Here is a 20461-nt window from a genome sequence, read left to right as displayed (position 1 = left end):
TATAATGGCCTATCAATAATATAGTTTAAATTCGTTTTTGGCAAAAATTAAACTTAAAACATCTTACTTACAAGTAAAAATTATCACTGAACTGTAGTACTGTAAGAAAAATTCTAATTACAACATTAGGCCGAAAGAAAAAGTACCATAAAGTCGAATTTATGTTGTTGGGTCCACTGTGGAGTAATTGAGGCCTGGGTTCTTAACCGATCGGCTAGATGGTTTTTTATGGCTGAAGCCTGTAGAGAAGTTGCAGAAGCTTGAGCAACTGAGAGAGAGAATAAAATTATAAAAAAAAAAAATTGGGGGGTGGTAGTAGAGGGAGCAAGAAAATACTGGTGGGTTTGGTACTGGTCATGTTTCTAGGAATCGCTGTCTACTTGCGGCTCTGGACCATCGACTACTCCATTTCTTCCGATGAATCCGAGCTCGTCAGGTTTGCTGTTTGCTTCCCATCTCATCTTTTTCTACTGCAAATCTCAAATTTCTTCTCAAGGGTTCATAGTTTTTGCGGATTCCATGAATGATTGAATGAATGAATTCCCATTAGATATAACCTCAATTAAATTAAGCCCAAGTTCTTAGATTTTACTTTCCATTAGTGATTGATGAGAAATTCCAACTTTGTGTTTGGGCTCATATGGTTCATACTCGGTATTATTGTTATATGATCTCACATGTACACTTTAATTTTCACAGCTTCATATGGCACGAATGTTAATAATGTTTCCATGGAATGAACTGGGTTTATTTTTATTTCTATGGGATTTTGGGGTTTAGTTGTATGTGGGAGTTTACTTGTTATTTCTGTTTCTAGTTTTGGTTTAGAGAGTTTGTCACTCAATTTTATATGCTCTTCTATCGAAATCTTGTAGGCAGCAGTTTGACCTTGCGAATAGGGAAGCAATGGATGAATCTGCTGAGTGGAGGCTGAAATACAATGAAGAAGCCGAAAAGGCTACCAAGTGTATGAATCAACTCAAACAGGTTCGCGTCATATTCTTCCGTTCTTTAAATTTATTTACATCACTTTTTCAACAATTAGAGTTTTCATTTGTGTGTTTAATGCTGGTATTGATTGTAAGTTGTCATTGTTATACACTAATCTGATTGGAGTTAATATAAACTCAATGTTGTGGGAAATTAGTTTTCGTATTATTTTTGGAGAGTGTGATTGCATGCTTAGAATAGTAAGGATTGTCAAAGCAAGATTAGTCTTTGAAAATGATCTCTGCATCGAAAGATAATTAAAACCACTTCGGAAAAACTAAACTAAGGGTGCTATCACTCTATTTCCCTATATTCCTGTCAAAGTGGGTTTGGGTTCAATCTTTGGAAGGGCATCCTTGATTTAAATGACTTTTCCTTTAAATGATCAGTCTAACGACATAATCTTGGGATGTAACTAAGAAGTTTCAGTGCCTGTCATGATCATCCCTCTGCAGATCAATTAATTGTTTGTCTTCCTTACAGATAACGGGATCATTTGGGGAGGGTGATGGAAATGCCGCTACTGTCAACCAGAAATTGTTGAATCTACAAAAGGTGACCCCTTTCTTTTCAGTAAAAGACTTGTACAAAAGTTCTTGTAATGTCTCATAACTTCATTCTTTTGCCGCTCAAACGTTTATCTTCTTTCAATGTCATCCACTTTTATGCACCCTTTAGTAAACCATATTTAGGAGCTCGTTAGAAACCATGCTGAGGATGGCTTGCTCGTATTATTAAATATCGTTTGTTACAAATCAAATATGCTCTGAACCCAAATAATGTGTATAAACTGCGGATTTTGATGTTACATCAAAGTTTATCTCTCTTTTCCCTTATCGGTTCAGATGGACAATGATGTGCTAGTGTCGTGTGCTTGAAAGTTCCCTTAGGTTTGAATCCTTCCTTTTCTTACAAGTCCTGAAAATATTTCCCAGGAAAATAAAAGTCACCGCATTTTTCATTTTGTCCAATTCATATGCTCTCGGTCTCAACAGACCATAAGAACACCAGTTGGAAAGTTTTTAGCTTCAGTGGTTACTTAAACGATCAAACACATATTTTTGGACAAGATTCACGTGCCCCCTTACAGCTTTTAATCCATGCTGCTTTCCGGGAAACTGAGGTATTCGGGTAATGACTGCATTTCTTCTACTAAATATACAATGATATTTCCTGTTTGCATCTTACTTATCTTCATGCTGAGGAACCATTGTAAATTGTTCAACCTCGAATGTACCATTTTCTTTTCTTGTAAAATTCCTTCTTGTTATAGATCCCATGGTTTTTCAGAGCCTGTAATTCATTTGATTGAAAGCGTGAAATATCAGATGTCCGATTGTCTCTGTTCGTTTGGCTTTATTTAAAATTTCTGTTATTGTTCTATACTAGTAGTAATTTTCCCATTTTTTTTGTTGGTAAAGAGAATAAAAACTGGATAAAGAGTTTGTGTGGAGCAACTCTAAGAAATGAACAGGCATTACATGATTCCCATGCTGGCCTATCTAGTCAGGCATTCACCGACAGTAATTAGCCACTAAATACAGTTAATACTTAAGATAATCGTACCCCTCCCGCAATCTTTCCCTACAGGAAGAGAACGAGTTTCGATCTCCGGGGGTTGTGGAGCCGTCAGGTTCTGAAGTGTTAGTTCTCAGGTCATGGAGAAATCTTGTTATTGTCCGCACAAACACTTCATTGTCCTCCAGTTGACTTTCTGGGGCAGGAGCAGTTGTAGAATTTTGTCATGTATAAAAGCAAGGAGAAACTGAGAATTTAATTGCATTGCAGATTAGCATGCACATAATTAGGTAAGATATAAACATTGAACTAATCGAAATTAGCTAATAAGTGATCTTGCTGGAGATAACTTTCGTCGCTTAGACAGTCTGCTCCTGGTGTCCATCATCTTAAATTCTTAATCAGCTCATCAAACTGAAAAGCAGAGATTAAACTGAGTATTAAGGATGCTCGAAGCGGTAATTATCTGACTAATACCGATTTATGAAGAAGGTTAAATATAGATTAGGGATTTAAGATGCATTGCATACTCTCACCTGTTTTACTGTGTTTCCACAAGTCATTGCACACTGAGATTGCCTTCTATCCTCCTCAGCTTCCTCATTAGACATGGTGCTCCAACCCTCAGGCTCTCAAACCCTTATCTCTCTTTGGGACAAATTGTTCAAGAAAACAGCAAGGGTTGATACTTCTATATAGCAATGGTCAAGGTGCTCAAAGAGCATGTTAGTCGTGGTTTCTTAAACCTTACACCGCCGTAACCGTCTTCATTATTGCTCGACGCCGCCATTCGCAAAAAAGGAGAAGATATATACCGTTATATTGCCTGCCCAAATGGAGATATAGGCCTAGTTTGGTACTGAGGTGGTCCTGAAAAAAAAAACTGATATAAAAAAAAGTTAGAAGCTGTTTTTGTGTTCGGTAAACATTCAGTTTCAGCTTTTTTTTTCATAGTTTTGGGTGAAAAAAAGGCCAAAAACAATAAACTGCAAAACCCAGCTTTGAAAAATCGACTTTTTTTCACATCTGTTTTACATAAAAGTTTACCAAACACTGTAATACTGCTTTTTTTTTTCTTTTTTCAAAAGCACTTTTACAAAAAAGTTTATCAAACACTCCACTGTTTTATTTCACAGCTGCTTATTCTCACAGCACAGCAAAAGCATCTTTTTTTCAAAGCACAGCAATACAAAACCAGCCCAGACTAACATAAGAGTTAAAACGCTTACCAAAAAGAAGATATGAATCTCAGAAAAATGCACTTCGTTACCGAATATAATTATATTCCTTCAACAACTTAATGTACGTTGTTCTTATTTATCAACCGTTGTCCATGAAATTTTTTCATTGCACAACTTACCGACTGGTGTCGAAATCTAATATATATGTATGGGCTTAATTTACTTCTTTTAAGAATAATTGAGGAGATGGAAGCATAATTATTTGGTCACTTACCTAAAAAATGCTTCCATAAACCATGGAAAATTGGTTTCAACATGGAATTCATAAATTGTGATTACTTTATCCCCTTGAAGAAGAGGCTACTGATTATATTTTGCCAATCAACTTGTCTTTCTTTCACACCTGTTGCATTTCAAACCTCAATTCCTTGAGCAAAGACCAACCCTTTTGTCATTTTTCAACACTAATCATAGATGTTTTAACGGATTACATGATTATCCGCACCAAAACTCTTCCAAAAGTAGTTCTAAAAAAACTTTCATGTAAGGGAGATATCCATTATCTGTGAGAAAAAGCATAGGAAAGGACAAAAAGGGGTACATCCGCGTTACGGATAAGTTATTTTAGTTCTAGAGTTTAGCGTTTATGATGATAACACTAGCAACTATGAGAGCAGTAACTATGGCACTTGAAGAAAGTAACATGAAAGGTTATATCCTTTCATCTGCTATTTCTCGCAAATAACGTATGTCCTTGTTGTATGAACGTTTCTTTAGAACTACTTTAGTGAGGGTTTGATGCAGATAATCATGTATTCAATTAAATCAATTAAAGCATTGATCATAGTGTTCAAAAATGACAAAAGGTTTTTTTTTTTTTTTTTTATCTTTTCATGGAATTGAGGGTTGAAATGTAATAGGTGTGAAAGAAAACAAGTCGATTGGCAAAATGCAATTATTCGGTTTTGTTTCAAAAGGATAAAGTAATCATAGCTCATGAATTCCATGTTAAAACCAATTTCCATTGTTTATGGAAGCATTTTTTAGGTTGATAGAGTACATTAAGCCCATACATATATATTTAATTTCTACACCGTTAGAATTAAGTTGTGCAATGAAAAAAATGTTTGACAAATAATAAAGACGTACGTTAAGACCAAAAAATATAATTGTGACCAACAACGAAGTGCATTTTTCTAAGAAGATGTATATTGTTTCTTTTTGGTAAGTGCTTAACTCTTATGCTAGCCTGTATCTCCATTTTTGGGTGTGATTAACACAAGATTAGCATTTGAAAATGGAAGAGAGAAGAAACGGCGGACCAAATAACGGTATATATCTTCTTCCTTTTTGAGAATGATGGCATCGAACAATAGTAAAGAGAGTTGAACGGCCATAGAAGATTTATGAAACCATGACTAACTTACAAGCCCACGAAAGAGCAGACCGAGAGTCCCTCAAATACTCCAAAAGCACTAGAAAGATCTTGACATTTCCCAACTCCTTACAAGCTCATATAATATGAGATTCATTCTCAAACAGTTTTCATTCTTTCTCTAAGTTTGCCACAATTACCAATTGAGAGGGAAGCAGAATAATTTGGTCCTTAACCTGAAACAAAAGCTAATGATTGTATTTGTCTTCTAATCACACCTGTTGCATTTCAACCCTTAATTCCATGAGAAGACGTGGGAAAAAAAAAAAACACTACTCTTAATCCAGTTTTCAACACCAATCATAGAATCTTTAACTAATTACATGATTATCCGCAAAACTTTTATATAAATATTTGGGTAATGTTAGGGAGACTAAATTTGCAAACCAAATGACGTTCACCAATACAAATGAGCACGTTTATCAATGTTTAAGTTAATAAACTAATCATCAACATCCATGTCCTTTAGTTTGCAAAATTTGGTCTATAAATTTAGGAGTAATGCTAGGGAAACCAAAATTGCAAACTAAATGATGTGGTTGTAGATGATTGGATTATTAATTAAGTGTCGATTAACGTGTTTGTTTCTTATTGGTGACACATCATTTGGTTTAAAAAATTTGGTCTCCCTAACATTACTCTAATTAAATTTAGTCTCCCTATCATTACCTTAAACATTTCTAAGGAATCTTTCATGCAACCTAGATATAACCCTTCTCTTCGTTTCTCGGACATCAAAAGATGAGGAAAAGAAGCGGGAAGGAAGAAAAGAGGTGTATCCCATTGCATGCGAGTTATTTTCGTTCATCATGGAATGCACCAGGGCATCTGGATCTTGCCTGCAGATTTTGTAATGTTGCTTTCAGTGCTTATATGAGCCCTAGCAAGTTCTCAAGCAAATTTTAAAATTTAAATGTAAATGGATCACACAGACAACATTTTGTATCTCTCAGGCACTTGCTAGGCAATGAGTGAAAGAATTGTATGTTCTATGAACTTTTACAAACCATACAATAGTAAAACGCATAGCAAGAAACCAACAATGCCGAAAAAATATTTCATAGCAAAAAAAAAAAATTAAAAAAATCCGAAATTTGTACACATCTCCATGTTAAAGGCTATTATCATCTCAGCAAGCTCTGCCAAAATATTTCCATGTACAAAATAAGGGCAATCCAACAATTAACCTGTAGAAGCACAATCATCGCTCTTTGGTTTGAAAATTAGGCCTAAAAGCTTTATGGTTTTTGGCAGAGATGTGTCCGCACCAAAGGGGCCAAAAGTTGAGAGCATAAGAAGGCTCTAATCATTTATGAATATTCCCAGTGTTTCACCATGAAGCAAGTGACCAGAAGTTTAACGAAACGATGGTGACACAGTGGAAAACAGCTATGCAGAAAGAAATGGATGCTTTAGTGCAGCAACGCACATGGCAACTTGTTCCATTACCTGCAAATAAAAATCTGGTGGGATGTAAATGGATGTACAAGGTCAAAAGACATCCAGATGGGTTGATTGCCAAATTTAAGGCCAGATTAGTGGCCAAAGCCTTTTCTCAAGAGGCTGGATTGGATTATTATGAAACATTCAGTTCAGTGGTGAAACCAACCACTGTGAGACTCATATTGTCTTTAGTAGCAAATCAGGATGGAAACTTAAGCAACTTGATGTCAAGAATGCGTTTTTACATGGGTTTCTTGAGGAAGAGGTATATATGTCCCAGCCCCAAGGTTTTGTTGACAAGATCCACCCAGAGTATGTTTGCAAATTAGAAAGGTCACTTTATGGTCTCAAACAAGCTCCCAGAGCTTGGAATGAAGGGTTCACTACTTTCTTACTTTCATTGGGTTTTAAATCTTCTTATGCCGATCCTTCATTGTTTGTCAAGCATGATGGCAAAAACATAGTTGTGTTACTTTTATATGTGGATGATATCTGGAGATAGTGATACTTGTGTTCAGCCTGTTATATCTCAATTAACCATAGAGTTTGACATGAAGGATTTGGGGATTTTACACTATTTTCTTGGCTTGCAAATTGATTATCAGTCTCAAGGGTTGTTTGTACACCAGTCAAAGTATGTCCAAGATTTGTTACAAAAGACAGACATGCTGCAATGTAAGCCTTGTATCACACCATGTCATCCTAATCAGAAACTCTTGAACCATGGTAGCCCTAGTTGAGCATTGTAGGAGCCCTACAGTACTTAACCTTTACAAGACCTGACATTGCCTATTCTGCGAATCAAGTGTGCCAATTTATGCATTCTCCTATGGAATCTCATTATGTTGCTGTCAAGAGAATTTTACGATATCTCAGAGGTACTTTAGGTTGGGGCATTTGTTTTAGACCTGGTTCATTGGTTTTAAAAGCATCCACAGATGCTGATTGGGTTGGTGATCCCAATGATAGGCATTCTACTACAAGTTTTATTGTATTCTTAGGCTCCAATCCAGTTTCATGGAGTTCTAAGAAACAACACACAAATAGCAGATCCTCGACAGAGGCTAAATACAGGGCTATGGCAACCACCACTGTCGAAATTGTTTTGCTTCAACGACTTCTAAAAGACCTTCATATTAACACTTCTTCTCCTTCATTCTTACACTATGACAACATCTCAACCATGACTTCAGTTACTAATCCTATCTTGCACTCTAAAGCCAACACACATAGAGGTGGATTGTCATTTTGTGAGAGAAAGAGTTCAACAAGGTGTCATTTCAGTGCAATTTGTTGCTTCAACAGACCAATATGCAGGCATTTTCACAAAAGACTTATTTTCTTCTTTGTTTACAACACACTGTTCCAATCTTATGCTTGGTTCCACTAAGACATAAGATTGAGAGGGAATGTTAGCATATATTAGTGGTTAGAATTGTGACATGTGTCATTGGATTGTATAAGTTGAGTTAGTTATGCTGACATGTATTTACAGTGAAATAAACCCTTGTAATAATTCATTAACTGTAATGAGAAAAGTTTATTGCAGATTATCGTTCTTTCTCTTCGAGCTCTCTCTCTAGATTTCTAAGCTTTCATCTTCCATAGCTAGTGTTGACAACCGTCACAACCTCTGCCGTCTCACCCGCTCTCAATCATCATCAGGTACTACTCTCACTCATCTCCTTACTCTCTCCGTCCATTGATTTACACACACATATATATATGTATACATTACGCAAATGATATTTAGATTAATGAGCTCAGATTTTCAGAATTGTTTTGAATTGCGAAAGGCCCCGATTTTTTTGGGTATGCAATTGCCGCTGAGTTTGTGCATTTTATGCCTCTTTGAGTTTCTGAACTGATGCAGTTGTTCGTGTTGTATCTGGATGAAGGCGGAGGCGGCTACGGTTGGGAAGTTTAGGCACAAAAGATTGGTGAGGGAAATGAGAGGCTGTTGGTGGCACAATACATTCCTAATCATACTCTCTCCAAGCACCTCTTTCCCTGTATGTTTCTATCTCTCTTGATGCCTATAAAAATTTGAATCTTGCTAATTTCCTCCAGAAGCCTCATATCGTTGCAATGTATTGTATAATGTAGTTTTGCTTTAGTCATTCTTCTAGTTGTAACTTAATGCAAATGCTTGGGGAAGTGAAGTGATCGCCAATCGTGACTCAGCATGTTCATCTGTGTCCAAGTACTCTCACTAGGCATTTAGCTGTAAATACAATCCTTTTTCTGGTATGAATTCTACGTAACTTACATGGTCTTTAATTCCATCCTAGTTTTTGTTAGGATTCTGGATATGGGTTTTGTTTTCAGTAATCTGGCATCAATTATATGGGTTTTTGAGCAATGACAGATTAATTTGGTCTTTTCTGTGATGTGGTTTGTTCTTACTAGCAAAATAAAATTTAGTGGATTTCAAGGGTAGTTTAAACAAGACAAATGTGCACTTTTCATGATCATTCTTAATGGTGTTGTCAGTTGTCCACAAATTTTCCCTGTACATATCATCCGTTTTCCTATATTCTGATTGGAGTTAATATAAACTTATTATTGTGGAAAATTAGTTTTCGTATGAATTTTGGACTCTGTCATTGCATGCTTAGAACAGTAAGGATTGTCAAAGAAAGATTAGTCTTTGAAAATGAAATCTGCATCGAAAGACAATTGAAACCACTTTGGAAAAACCAAGTATGGGTTCTATCACTCTATTTCCCTATATCCCTGCCGAAGTGGGTATGGGTTCAATCTTTGGAAGGGAATCCTTGAGTTAAATGGCTTGTTAACGAATGGATCAGTCGAACGACATAATCTTGGCTTGTTACTAATGAGTTTTCCCTCTGCATATCAATTAATCATTTATCTTTCCTTGCAGATAAAGGGTTCATTTGGGGAGGGTGATGGAAATGCTGCTACCGTCAACAAGAAATTGTTGAATCTACAAAAGGTGGCCCCTTTCTTTTCAGTAAAAGACTTAATACAAAAGTTCTTGTAATGTTTCATAACTTCATTCTTTTTCCTTTCAAGTGTTTCATAACCGCTGATTTTGATGTTGCATCAAAGTTTTATCTCTCTCGTCTCCTTTGTTGGTTCCGATAGACAATGATGTGCTAGGGTAGTGTGTTTGAAGGTTCCCGTAGGTTTGAATCCTTGGTTTTGTTTCAAGTCCTGAAAACCAAAAGAGACATATTTGAATCTTGCTAATTTCCTCTAGGATCCTCATATCGTTGGAACATATTGTATAATGTAGTTTTGCTTTAGTCATTCTTCTAGTTGTAACTTGTAACTTAATGCAAATGCTTGGAGATGTGAAGTGATCACCAATCGCGACATCTGTGTCCAAGGACTCTCACTAGGCATTTAGCTATAATACAATCCTTTTTCTGGTATGAATTCTGCATAACTTACATGGTCTTTATTCCATCCTAGTTCTTGTTAGGATTCTGGATATGGGTCTTGTTTTCATTAATTTGGCATCAATTAGATGGGTTTTTGAGCAATGACGGATTAAATTGGTCTTTTCTGGTTTTTGTGTTTAGTGTATCTTTGGAATAGTCTGTTGTTAGTACTAAAATAAGATTTAGTGGATTTCAAGGGTAGTTTAAACAAGACAAATGCGCAGTTGTCATGATCATTCTTAATGGTGTTGTCAGTTGTCCTCAAATTTTCCCTGTACATATCAACTGTTTTCCTATAATCTGATTGGAGTTAATATAAACTTATTATTGTGGAAAATTAGTTTTCGTATGAATTTTGGACTGTGTCATTGCATGCTTAGAACAGTTAGGATTGTCAAAGAAAGATTAGTTTTTGAAAATGAAATCTGCAACGAAAGACAATTAAAACCACTTTGGAAAAACCAAGTATGGGTGCTATCACTCTATTTCCCTATATCCCTGCCGAATTGGGATTGGGTCCAATCTTTGGAAGGGCATCCTTGAGTTAAATGACTTGTTAACGAATGGATCAGTCGAACGACATAATCTCGGCGTGTAAGTAATAAGTTTCTGTTCCTGTCATGATCATCCCTCTGCATATCAATTAATCATTTGTCTTCCTTACAGATAAAGGGATAGTTTGGGGAGGATGATGGAAATGCTGCTACCGTCAACCAGTAATTGTTGAATCTACAAAAGGTGACCCCTTTCTTTTCAGTAAAAGACTTGATACAAAAGTTCTTGTAATGGTTCATAACTTCATTCTTTTCCTCTCAATTGTTTCATAACTGCAGATTTTGGTGTTGCCTCAAAGTTTTATCTCTCTCTCTCTTCTCCTTTATTGGTTGTGATAGACAATGATGTGCTAGGATAGTGTGTTTGAAGGTTCCCTTGTGATTTATAAAATACGGTTCAAATGGATTATCTCTCTAGCATCACACTAACCATTGTTGTTGTTGTTGTTGTTGTTATAGAAACTTGGTAGTTCAAAATTTTCATTTTGTCTTTGGATTGTGGTGCAAAGTCTACCCGTGAAACCACCAATTCCTCTAGTTCTATTCTATGAGTATGGAAGGAGATATCTTAAATTCCCTTGAAATTGGTTTATGAGTAACACAAGGATACCCTCCAGCATTCAATCCCACCCTTAAAATAACTATTAAGCTACATTTTGATTGTTATATCATGTGATTTACAAAATACGGATCAAATAAATAATCTTTTTAGCATCACTCTAACCGTTGTTATTATTATTATGGAAACTGTTACTAACATTTTAAAAATCTCATTTTGTAGTCTTCACAGGTGTATTTTATTTCTAAATGTAAAAAGTTTAAAATACAAAATGAAAATTTTGAAGTGGGAATAACAATTCAGTAACACAAAGTCTCGCTTGAAACCATCAATTCCTCTAATTCTATTCTATGAGTCTCACGTGATACCCTCCAGCATCCAATCCAACCCTTATTTAAACTTATATTTCTCCAGTCGAGATTTGATCTGCAAAACAAGATCTGCCCTTGGCCTCTCTGAGGACTTCCATCAAGCACCTGGCAGGCACATTTGGGGTACTCAGTAGTAGAGCAAAGATGGGTGTTGGTATATCGGTTCTGATAGGGTTGAAGGCAGCAGTATATTTCGCGTTGTTTGCATACCTCGGAAGCTCTGGTTTCACAGTGCTTTCGATACCATTTTTGTATGCCTCTATGGTATCATTTTTGGTTTCACTTGCTGCTCTTCCATCCATAGACCTTCCCATGCTGTTGGGGAAGAACTCAGATGGGACTTTCCCCATTTGGTCGATTATAATGTTCAGCCCCTATTTGTATTTCGTCCGCTTCTTCTCGGCATTGCGGAGGATGCAGAGTAGGGAGGCTCCTTACACTGAAATCTCCGAGGGCTTGTTCGTTGGCGGGTGGCCTTCTTCGCAGGATAAACTGCCGCCAGGTGACCCTGCCATTGTTGATTGCACTTGTGAATTTCCAAGGAATTCTGAGGTTTCAGGGCATTCTTATTTGTGTGTGCCAACATGGGACACGAGGGCTCCCCCGCCGGTCCCCATTGAACCTAGGTTGAATATGGCGTATAATTTTTTTGAAATGTGTGAAAAGACGAAAACGCCCTAATGGATTAATAGGATTCTTTGATGTCGTAATTGATCCTTTCATATTTTCCATGTTTCCTGGCATTTTCAGATAGTACCCGTCGATGCGAACGCGTGAGCATGAGCGGAGTCAAATTTGGAGGTATAGTAAAGATTTTACGAACCTTTAAACTTCCAGCCCATTTTGGTAATTTGCCCACTTAGAACACATGTTGCATTGGGTTGTGTGCCATGTGAGACCCACAGACCGTTTTCCACTTCTCTGGATTTCTTTGGCTTCTCTCTTTCATGTCTTTCTTTTTCTTTCAATCTTTCCTCACTTTCTCTAGAACCCTTTCTTCCTTGCCTAAGCACACACATCACCACACACCTCCCAATTCTAACCATTTGATCTAAAAAACAACACCAGGTCGACCTTCCTTTTTTCTCTTGCTTAAAAATGAGCTTTAGATCACGAAAATAAAAAAGGGCCAATAACTGACATTCTAAAAGCTTCCACGAAAACCGAGACTTTCCATCCAATTTCAGGACATATGCAGCCACCATTTGGCTTTCAAACATGTGCTACCATATTCTCCTCTTTCCGAGCTTCAATTCCATATAAAGATAGTAGATTTTGGTTAAGAAAAGAGAAAGTTATGACTTAAAGTTTACGTAGAAATTCAGCAAGTTATCCAGTTTTCCTGTGGACTTGTCGCTTTTCGGGCCACTATTTGACTTCCCAACAGGTACTATTTTGTTTTACACTTCCCTAACTTTGTTTTGATATATTATGGGTTGAATTTGGTTGAGAAACGAGTGAGTTATTAAGCTTTGAAAATTGCCCAAATTTCCAACCAAAATCTGCAGAAACCGATGGGTTTTCTGGCGAACCAGGTCAACCAGCCCATATCCAACCCACAACCCGTATCCAGATCTAATAACCCATTCTTGACCCAACCCGTGGTTTGATCTGGATCCGACCCGATCCAATTATTGTTTGGAATATTCCTTACGTTGACTTTTGTAGACTTTTCGGGTTTTGGCCCAAGATCCCACCTAAACTAATATCGGTGCCCCTAATCCATTTAGTGACATTCCGATGTTTTAACATAATTTTAGAGTTGATTGCCTAGTTAATCGCCACCTAAGTTTGCGATTGGCGGATATCCGACTATTGGATCGTGACAAAATTTTAATATGTTGTTCTAGAATTATAAGGAGGACCTTAGGAAGTTATGGATCAAAGATCCGATGTGCAGATCTTCCGGATCAAATTACGTATGGTTGTGAACCTTACTGTTGATGGTTGACCAAAGGTTGACTTTTGGTCAACACGTTCCATATTCTTCTACAATGTCTTGGATGACGTATAGAACATGAAATTATGGGTTTTATCGTTAAAGTTCTGAGACGAGAATTGATATTTGTTCTTGGCGACCTTTGTGTGGACGCCTCGATAATAATGCTAGGAGTCGTAGCGCGAACTCTAGGTGAGTGACTTTAATATATGTGGTAATGGTTATTATCCTGAGATTCTTATGTATCCTTTGTGGATATGACTTGATTTTATAAATGTGATTTCTATTGAAATGTGATTTTTTTTCATTGAGCCATCCATCTATTTTATGAAATGTGATTTGACTTGTGCATTGGAAATATGGGGTGTGCTATCCACACACCATTTTTTACTTCTCACACACCCCTTGTTAATTTATGTCCGTTGATCTTCTTCAATTCATCCGATCCGATGGTTGAAAACTAAAAAGGTGTGAGAGCAGTAAAAAGAGGTGTATGGATATCACACCCCGGAAATATTTGTGAAATGTGATTTGAAATGCATTTTGAATTGTTTGTGAAATGTGAGGGCTAGTCGCGGAACTTAACCCATTGTCATAGGTATTTGTTTCTTCGATATTGTTTCATTTCTCGCTTCGTTGATCCGTTCTAAATGTAGTGCTTGTGCTTTGTTTCATTTGATTGAGCCTTTGTAAATTGAGTAACTTGATTCATGTCTTGTTTCGTCGAGCCGTTGATATATTTCTTGGACTTCTGCTCGGTTTCGTTGGGTGGTTCGAAATTGAGTTTGTTAGGGTTTTGTTAGTGGTCTGATTCCTTGCTCCATCCGGATTCTGTTTAATGGTTCGGAATCTCTCATACTCCGCAATTTTGTTGAGTGGTCCGGAATCGTATCATGTTTTGGATTTCATTGAGTGGTTCGAAATACTCTGCGATTTCATTGAGCAGTCCAAAATCCCTTGTACTCCGTGATTCCATTGAGTGGTCCGGAATTGTATCCACTCAAATTTCGTTGAGTGGTCCAGAATCCCTTCTACTCCGTGAATCCGTTGAGTGGTTCGGAATCGTACCCTATTCGAATTCCATTGAGTGGTTTGAAATCCCACTTTGTATTTTGGTTATGTTAAGTGCTCCGGAATCCGATAGATTGGATTAATGAATCTGTTGATTCTCACTGTGCGTTAATAACAATCATCGCGCCACTCTATTTTATGCTACAAACTCTCATTCCCTCTCTGTATAGCCACTAATGAATCATTATAAAAACTAGTTCACTTTTCATCAATAAAAAGTGTGAATGAAATTTTGATATATAAAGTTAATTCCCATTCTCCTTCTCCAATCCCACCCCGTCACGAAATGTCATTCCTCCAAAAATTTGGAATGGCATTTCCTTTTTTGGTAGTGTCATTCACATGCTCATTTTTATTTCTCACACATTATTCTCAATATTTGACCGTTAGATCAAATGAATTGAAGATCAATAACAAAAAATTAATAAGAGTGTGTAGGAAGTAAAAATGAGTATGTCATAACACTTTCCTTCTTTTTTTATACGGGTGCCATACAAATTTTTAGTTCTTATTCTAATTTTATTTCAAATAACTACCTAATATTTTAAAATTTCACATTTGTTAGGACCAGTGTTTGATGACCTAAACCCTACACACCGAAGGAAAATATTGTAATGATAAGCGTTTGATGACTTTCTAGCACATTGTTTGTTTATTTCTACTTTAACCCTTTGGAAAATGCTAGGGAGACATGTTTTGTATATCATAGTTTGTAGATATATAAGAGCAGTTCCACCGGGGAACTGATAAGCCAGCACCCAGCCAAAAAACCAGCCCGACACCCAGGCTATCCACTCCAGCCTAGCATTTTGACCGGCACCCAACCCAAGCCAGGCAAGAGACCGGCCTAAAATCTACAGACCCATATGCCGGGCCATCTGACGTCAGCCGGGCCATCAACCTCCCGCACGATCAACACGTCGTAGAGAGATCTTGTTGCAGAGCTCCTCGAGGCTGAGGTTGAAGAAGGCCAATTTGTCGGCGGAGCAAAGGGCGATGGGGATGGGGGTTTGGGGGCCTGGGTTGTTGGGTGTGGATTGAGGTCTCGCATGACGGCCATAGCGGGGGCTGTCCTGCAGCGGTGGAGAGTGCCGGGTCTCTTCTGATGGCAGGCATTCGGGGCTCCTGACGAAGAGGGCTGCGGGTCTGGTTGGTGGACATAGTGATGGTGGGGGGTTGTTGGAGGTGGTGGAGATTAGGCTCGCTGTGGGAGGGAGAGATTTTGAAAGAGAAATCATCAGAGTCAGGGACTTGAACAGTGGGGGTGGGGGTGGGTTGGAGGAGTTGGTGTTGGGGTCCTGTTTGGGAGCCGAGAAAAGGCTCCCTTTCCATCGGGAAAAATAAGGGAATAGATTCTCTCTCTCGGTATGGACCTTGGACTTTGGAGTTTGGAGCAGTGGAGGAGTTTCATATCCCTTCATTTTGTTAAATTATTATTTTATAATAAAAATTAATAATATTTTAATAAAATTGACTAGGCTATTTGGTGTTAGGGGCGGAGATGCTTTAGTCTATTACTGTACACTTGAGTCTATTACTATTTACTTGAGTGGATAAATGAGCGGGGTGCTGGCACAAAGTATTTAGGGGTGGAGTTGCTCTAATGTGACAATTGGTAGTTGAATTCTTTCTTTAATAATTAAAAAAAAAATAGACATCGATGATACATCATGTGATTTACAAATTACAGTTCAAACGAATTATCTCTCTAGCATCACACTAACCGTTGTTGTTGTTGTTGTTGTTATTATAATTATTATAGAAACTTGGTAGTTCAAAATTTTCATTTTTCTTTGGACTGTGGTGGAAAGTCAACCCGATTCCTCTAGTTCTATTCTATGAGTAAGGAATGAGATATTTTAAATTCACTTGAAATTGCTTTATGAGTAACACGAGGATACCCTCCAGCATTAAATCCCACCCTTAAAATAACTATTAAGCTACATTTTGATCGTTATATCATGTGATTTACAAAATACGGATCAAATAAATAATCTTTTTAGCATCACTCTAACCGTTATTAGTATAATTATGGAAACTGTTACTAACATCCTAAAAATCTTATTTTATAGTCCTTACCGATATATTTTCTTTCTAAATGTTAAAAATTTAAAATACAAAATGAAGATTTTGAAATAACAATAACAATTCCGTAACAGAGTCTCGGGAAACCGTCAATTCCTCTAATTCTATTCTATGAGTATGGAAGGAGGTGTCTTCAATTCACTTTGAAATTGCTTTTACGAGTAACACGAGGATGGCCTCCAGCATCCAATCCCACCCTTATTTAAACTTATATTTCTCCAGTCGAGATTTGATCTGCAAAACAAGATCTGCCCTTGGCCTCTCTGAGGACTTCCATCAAGCACCTGGCGGGCACATTTGGGGTACTCAGTAGTGGAGCAAAGATGGGTGTAGGTATATCGGTTCTGATAGGGTTGAAGGCAACAGTATATTTCGCGTTGTTTGCATACCTCAGAAGCTCTGGTTTCACAGTGCTTTCGATACCATTTTTGTATGCCTCTATGGTTTCATTTTTGGTTTCACTTGCTGCTCTTCCATCCATAGACCTTCCCATGCTGTTGGGGAAGAACTCAGATGGGACTTTCCCCATTTGGTCGATTATAATGTTCAGCCCCTATTTGTATTTCGTCCGCTTCTTCTCGGCATTGCGGAGGTTGCATAGTAGGGAGGCTCCTTACACTGAAATCTCCGAGGGTTTGTTCGTTGGCGGGTGGCCTTCTTCGCCGGATAAATTGCCGCCAGGTGACCCTGCCATTGTTGATTGCACTTGTGAATTTCCAAGGAATTCTGAGGTTTCAGGGAATTCTTATTTGTGTGTGCCAACATGGGACACGAGGGCTCCCCCGCCGGTTGCCATTGAATCTGCTGTCAAGTGGGCTTGCCGAAAAAGGGCTCAGAATAAGCCTGTTTTCGTCCACTGCGCCTACGGTATGCTGCTCAAATTTTGAGTAATTTTTCATGTTGGTAGTGAGATAGTTCACTTGTTTTGCGATGCATATAATGTGTGTGTGTGTGTGTGTGTATTTGTGAATTGTTCTGCAATGCAACATTTCTGGTGGTATTAGCTCCTAGATATCTATATAGGTAAGTAAAGTGAGGGTAGTTGTGGTGCAATGCAGACAAGATTGCCTTAAGGTTAAGCCCTATGGAGGAGGTACTTCTTGATCAACCACTGCTCTGCTCAGGCGCAACCTCGGGTTTGATAAGAAACGGGGTATCGTTCCTGCAGAAAGCTTTCTTGAATTCCTCCACACTCTTCTCTTTTTAACGAAACAATTTCCCCAAAACCTCTTTCTCAATTAACTCCTTAGTTTCACTGAGCGCAACTTCCCAACACTTGGGCCTGCAGTCATCCACCAATTCACCAAACTTCTCATGTTTCATTCACCTCAAACCTAATAGTTCATGCCTCTTAACTTTTCAATTTAGGAAATTGTTGTAGTTGCTATCTTCTTCCACCACCATAGGCCACAGCCCTCGCCCAACACTTTGTTGATGGTCATGCCCTCTGACAGATTTGGAAGGACATTCATAGTGAACATTTCATGGTTTTGTTTAATCATCCGAACCTTTATATGCATCTTCTTCTGAACTTCCAGAAAATCCTCAGCAGCTTAATCTGCTGTCCCTTAATTTCCTAGGACAGTTACTCAAAGTTGGGGCTGGCAACTTGTACCTCATACAAAAAATAATTGTAATAGCATCGACAAAGTCAGTTGGTTTGCTTACCACTATTTGCACAAGCTTTTGTTGTTTAGATGCGGTTCAACGATTGTTTTATAATTTAGCATTTCCATTCACATGTGGGTCACTCTCCACTTTTTTGAGATCGATATGTGGAATTAAACTTATATAGGGAGGATTCAATTGCAGTGATTCAAACTCAGGATTTCCTGCTCTAATACCATGATGAAGGTTGTTAGTTTACCACTAGTCCCAAAAGTTTAAGCTGTTGGGATATGGGCCAACACTGTTCTATATTCTAATGACATTGTTCTATTCTGGTTACATTTCTTATTACTATTTGTCTAACTTTGTGCCTTCTTGTAGCTTCTTTTACCTTGCTTTCATACTCAGTCTAACTAACCCAAATCAAGTCAGTATCATCCATTGTTTACCAATTACCACTCGGCACTTTCTCACTTATATCCCAACAGCCTGCTAGATGGCAACCTAATAGCAAAAGGTCCGCAATGTACCAGTTATGTGAAATTTAAATACATTTAAAGGTTCACACAAAAGAGAACGAAAATAATTAAAAAAGCGTAGATGAGTTATAAGCGCAGCACAACAAGAGGGTGAAATGATTCGATTAGCTTTGGGCTCTTCAAAACATCTTTGAAATGCTCCATACTCTGCACTAATTAATGTCTCAGAAAAAAGAAAAAAAGAAAAAAGAAACCTAACGATTATATTAACTTGTTTAGGTTCGAAACTAGCTAGATATGATATTGCCCAGTCATTTCTTATGGAGGAACAATGCTGTAATCACTGTTGGTTTTCAGAAATACAAGTCACACAGTTACAAATTTTTAAGTTTGCATTTACGCATGTAATTCTGAGCATGATCCTGGATAAACCCTGATGTTATGTGTGGAATTATTCAAACTTTTAGCCTCTGGATTTATAGCTTTTCTTTGAGAGAATTTGATGAGGACATTGCAGAAAAACCATTTACGGTTTACCAAGTAAAGAGATGGAGGAAAAGATGATCTCATTAACATATCTTTGTGGTTGGATTGGCTCCAATTTTCCCTTGTCTAGTTGGACTGATGAATAAATCTGCATTACATTTCCTGCGATAGGAGGTTTCAGGTGATAAGGGGCTCGTTCCTAAATAATTTTCGTAACAAATTTCCGCTGTGTTTTTTTTCATAGTAATGATATTTGATTGCTGAACTATTTGGATGGGTGTAGGTATTGAGTTGTAACGAGAAATTGTTTCGTAATTTTCTTTTATAGGTCATGGGAGAAGTGTAGCTGTCATGTGTGCACTACTAGTTGCTCTTGGGGTGGCAGAGGACTGGAAAAATGCTGAGAAACTAATTCGAGAGAAACGCCCTTACATTAGGATGAATGCTCTACACCACAGGGCTCTGGAAGAGTGGTCAAAACATCGGTTATCTCCTTCTAAGAAGAATTGATTAGCTAAAGTAATAGATAGCCATGGTTTCTTGCGGTGCCAGTTGAACCATTGACCCGGTGAACCTCATGTGGAACACAAAGCCACAGACTACAACGAGACCGGCAACAGCCATGTTTTCTGATGCTACTGTTAAGTCGGGAAACAGTCAATATTTCTTGAATGACTTAGTGTGTGATTATGCATAAACGTTATCTTAATTTGTAAGAAGATTTATAACTTTCCACTTATTAATGCAATGATTGTAAGATACAAGCTCAACCTCCTGAGTTTTAAGTGAATTTTCCAACGGCCGTTCTTCCTCTCTTGGTATTTTGCCTTCTGTCATCTCCACTCTCCCTTTGAACATTTAACATCCCAAATTTGTTGCTGCAATTGGTTGGGCACCATCGCACAATAAAGCTGCAAGTAATTTTCGTTTTACCACCCTAAAGGTTTTTCTAATTTTCTACTTTTAGTCGTGTGTCGCACTTTTGTACTCAAATATAAGATTTTATCATCACTTTTATACCTCTATTATTCACTGCCTCAAGTCATCCATTAATTGTTGATGCATGTGCGTTATAAAGTAAAGAAGAAAAAGAGGAGAATAAATAAAGTAATTGGAGCAATGGTCTTGAATTTCAGTTCAATTGGAGCTTTGGTTCCCGAGCTAGTAATTTGAGTAATTGGAGTAATAGGATCATTTTCCTAAGGATCCCGTGATCATTACCGTTCATCATATATCGAGCGGTTAGAAATCATTTCAAAATTTAAAATTTAAAATTAAATATAAATAGTACCTAACGAAAATTGATCGCACGATATACAATAAACGATCACA

At 37.6% G+C, this 20461-nt stretch overlaps 1 protein-coding gene across 17 annotated transcripts; it reads left to right on the top strand.

Annotated features, from left to right (window-relative positions):
* Positions 1 to 149: 149 nt before the first annotated feature.
* On the top strand, positions 150 to 19940 carry LOC103962543 (uncharacterized protein YnbD). 17 transcript variants are annotated; one of them, XR_007258955.1, is made up of 8 exons: positions 157 to 436; positions 876 to 987; positions 1474 to 1545; positions 8117 to 8232; positions 8441 to 8579; positions 9455 to 9526; positions 10644 to 10715; positions 19458 to 19940. XR_007258955.1 is itself a non-coding variant. In XM_048586051.1 (6 exons), the coding sequence occupies exons 4-6, from the start codon at positions 11606 to 11608 to the stop codon at positions 19637 to 19639; spliced, it is 726 nt and encodes a 241-aa protein (XP_048442008.1). In that variant the 5' UTR covers positions 1983 to 2121; positions 8117 to 8232; positions 8466 to 8579; positions 9455 to 11605; the 3' UTR covers positions 19640 to 19940. The 17 variants fall into 17 exon arrangements, 6 of the variants coding, with proteins under 6 accessions (XP_048442009.1, XP_048442011.1, XP_048442010.1 ...); XR_007258956.1 differs by lacking the exon at positions 19458 to 19940 and adding an exon at positions 11505 to 12057; XR_007258954.1 differs by lacking the exon at positions 19458 to 19940 and adding an exon at positions 10811 to 10940.
* Positions 19941 to 20461: the final 521 nt, after the last annotated feature.

Source organism: the organism of the source record quoted next, unplaced genomic scaffold (genome assembly GCF_019419815.1).
Source record: "Pyrus x bretschneideri cultivar Hongxiangsu unplaced genomic scaffold, Pyrus_bretschneideri_v1 Contig24, whole genome shotgun sequence".
In the NCBI taxonomy this organism is placed as follows: domain Eukaryota; kingdom Viridiplantae; phylum Streptophyta; class Magnoliopsida; order Rosales; family Rosaceae; genus Pyrus; species Pyrus x bretschneideri.
This window is presented reverse-complemented; position numbering and strand designations above follow the sequence as displayed.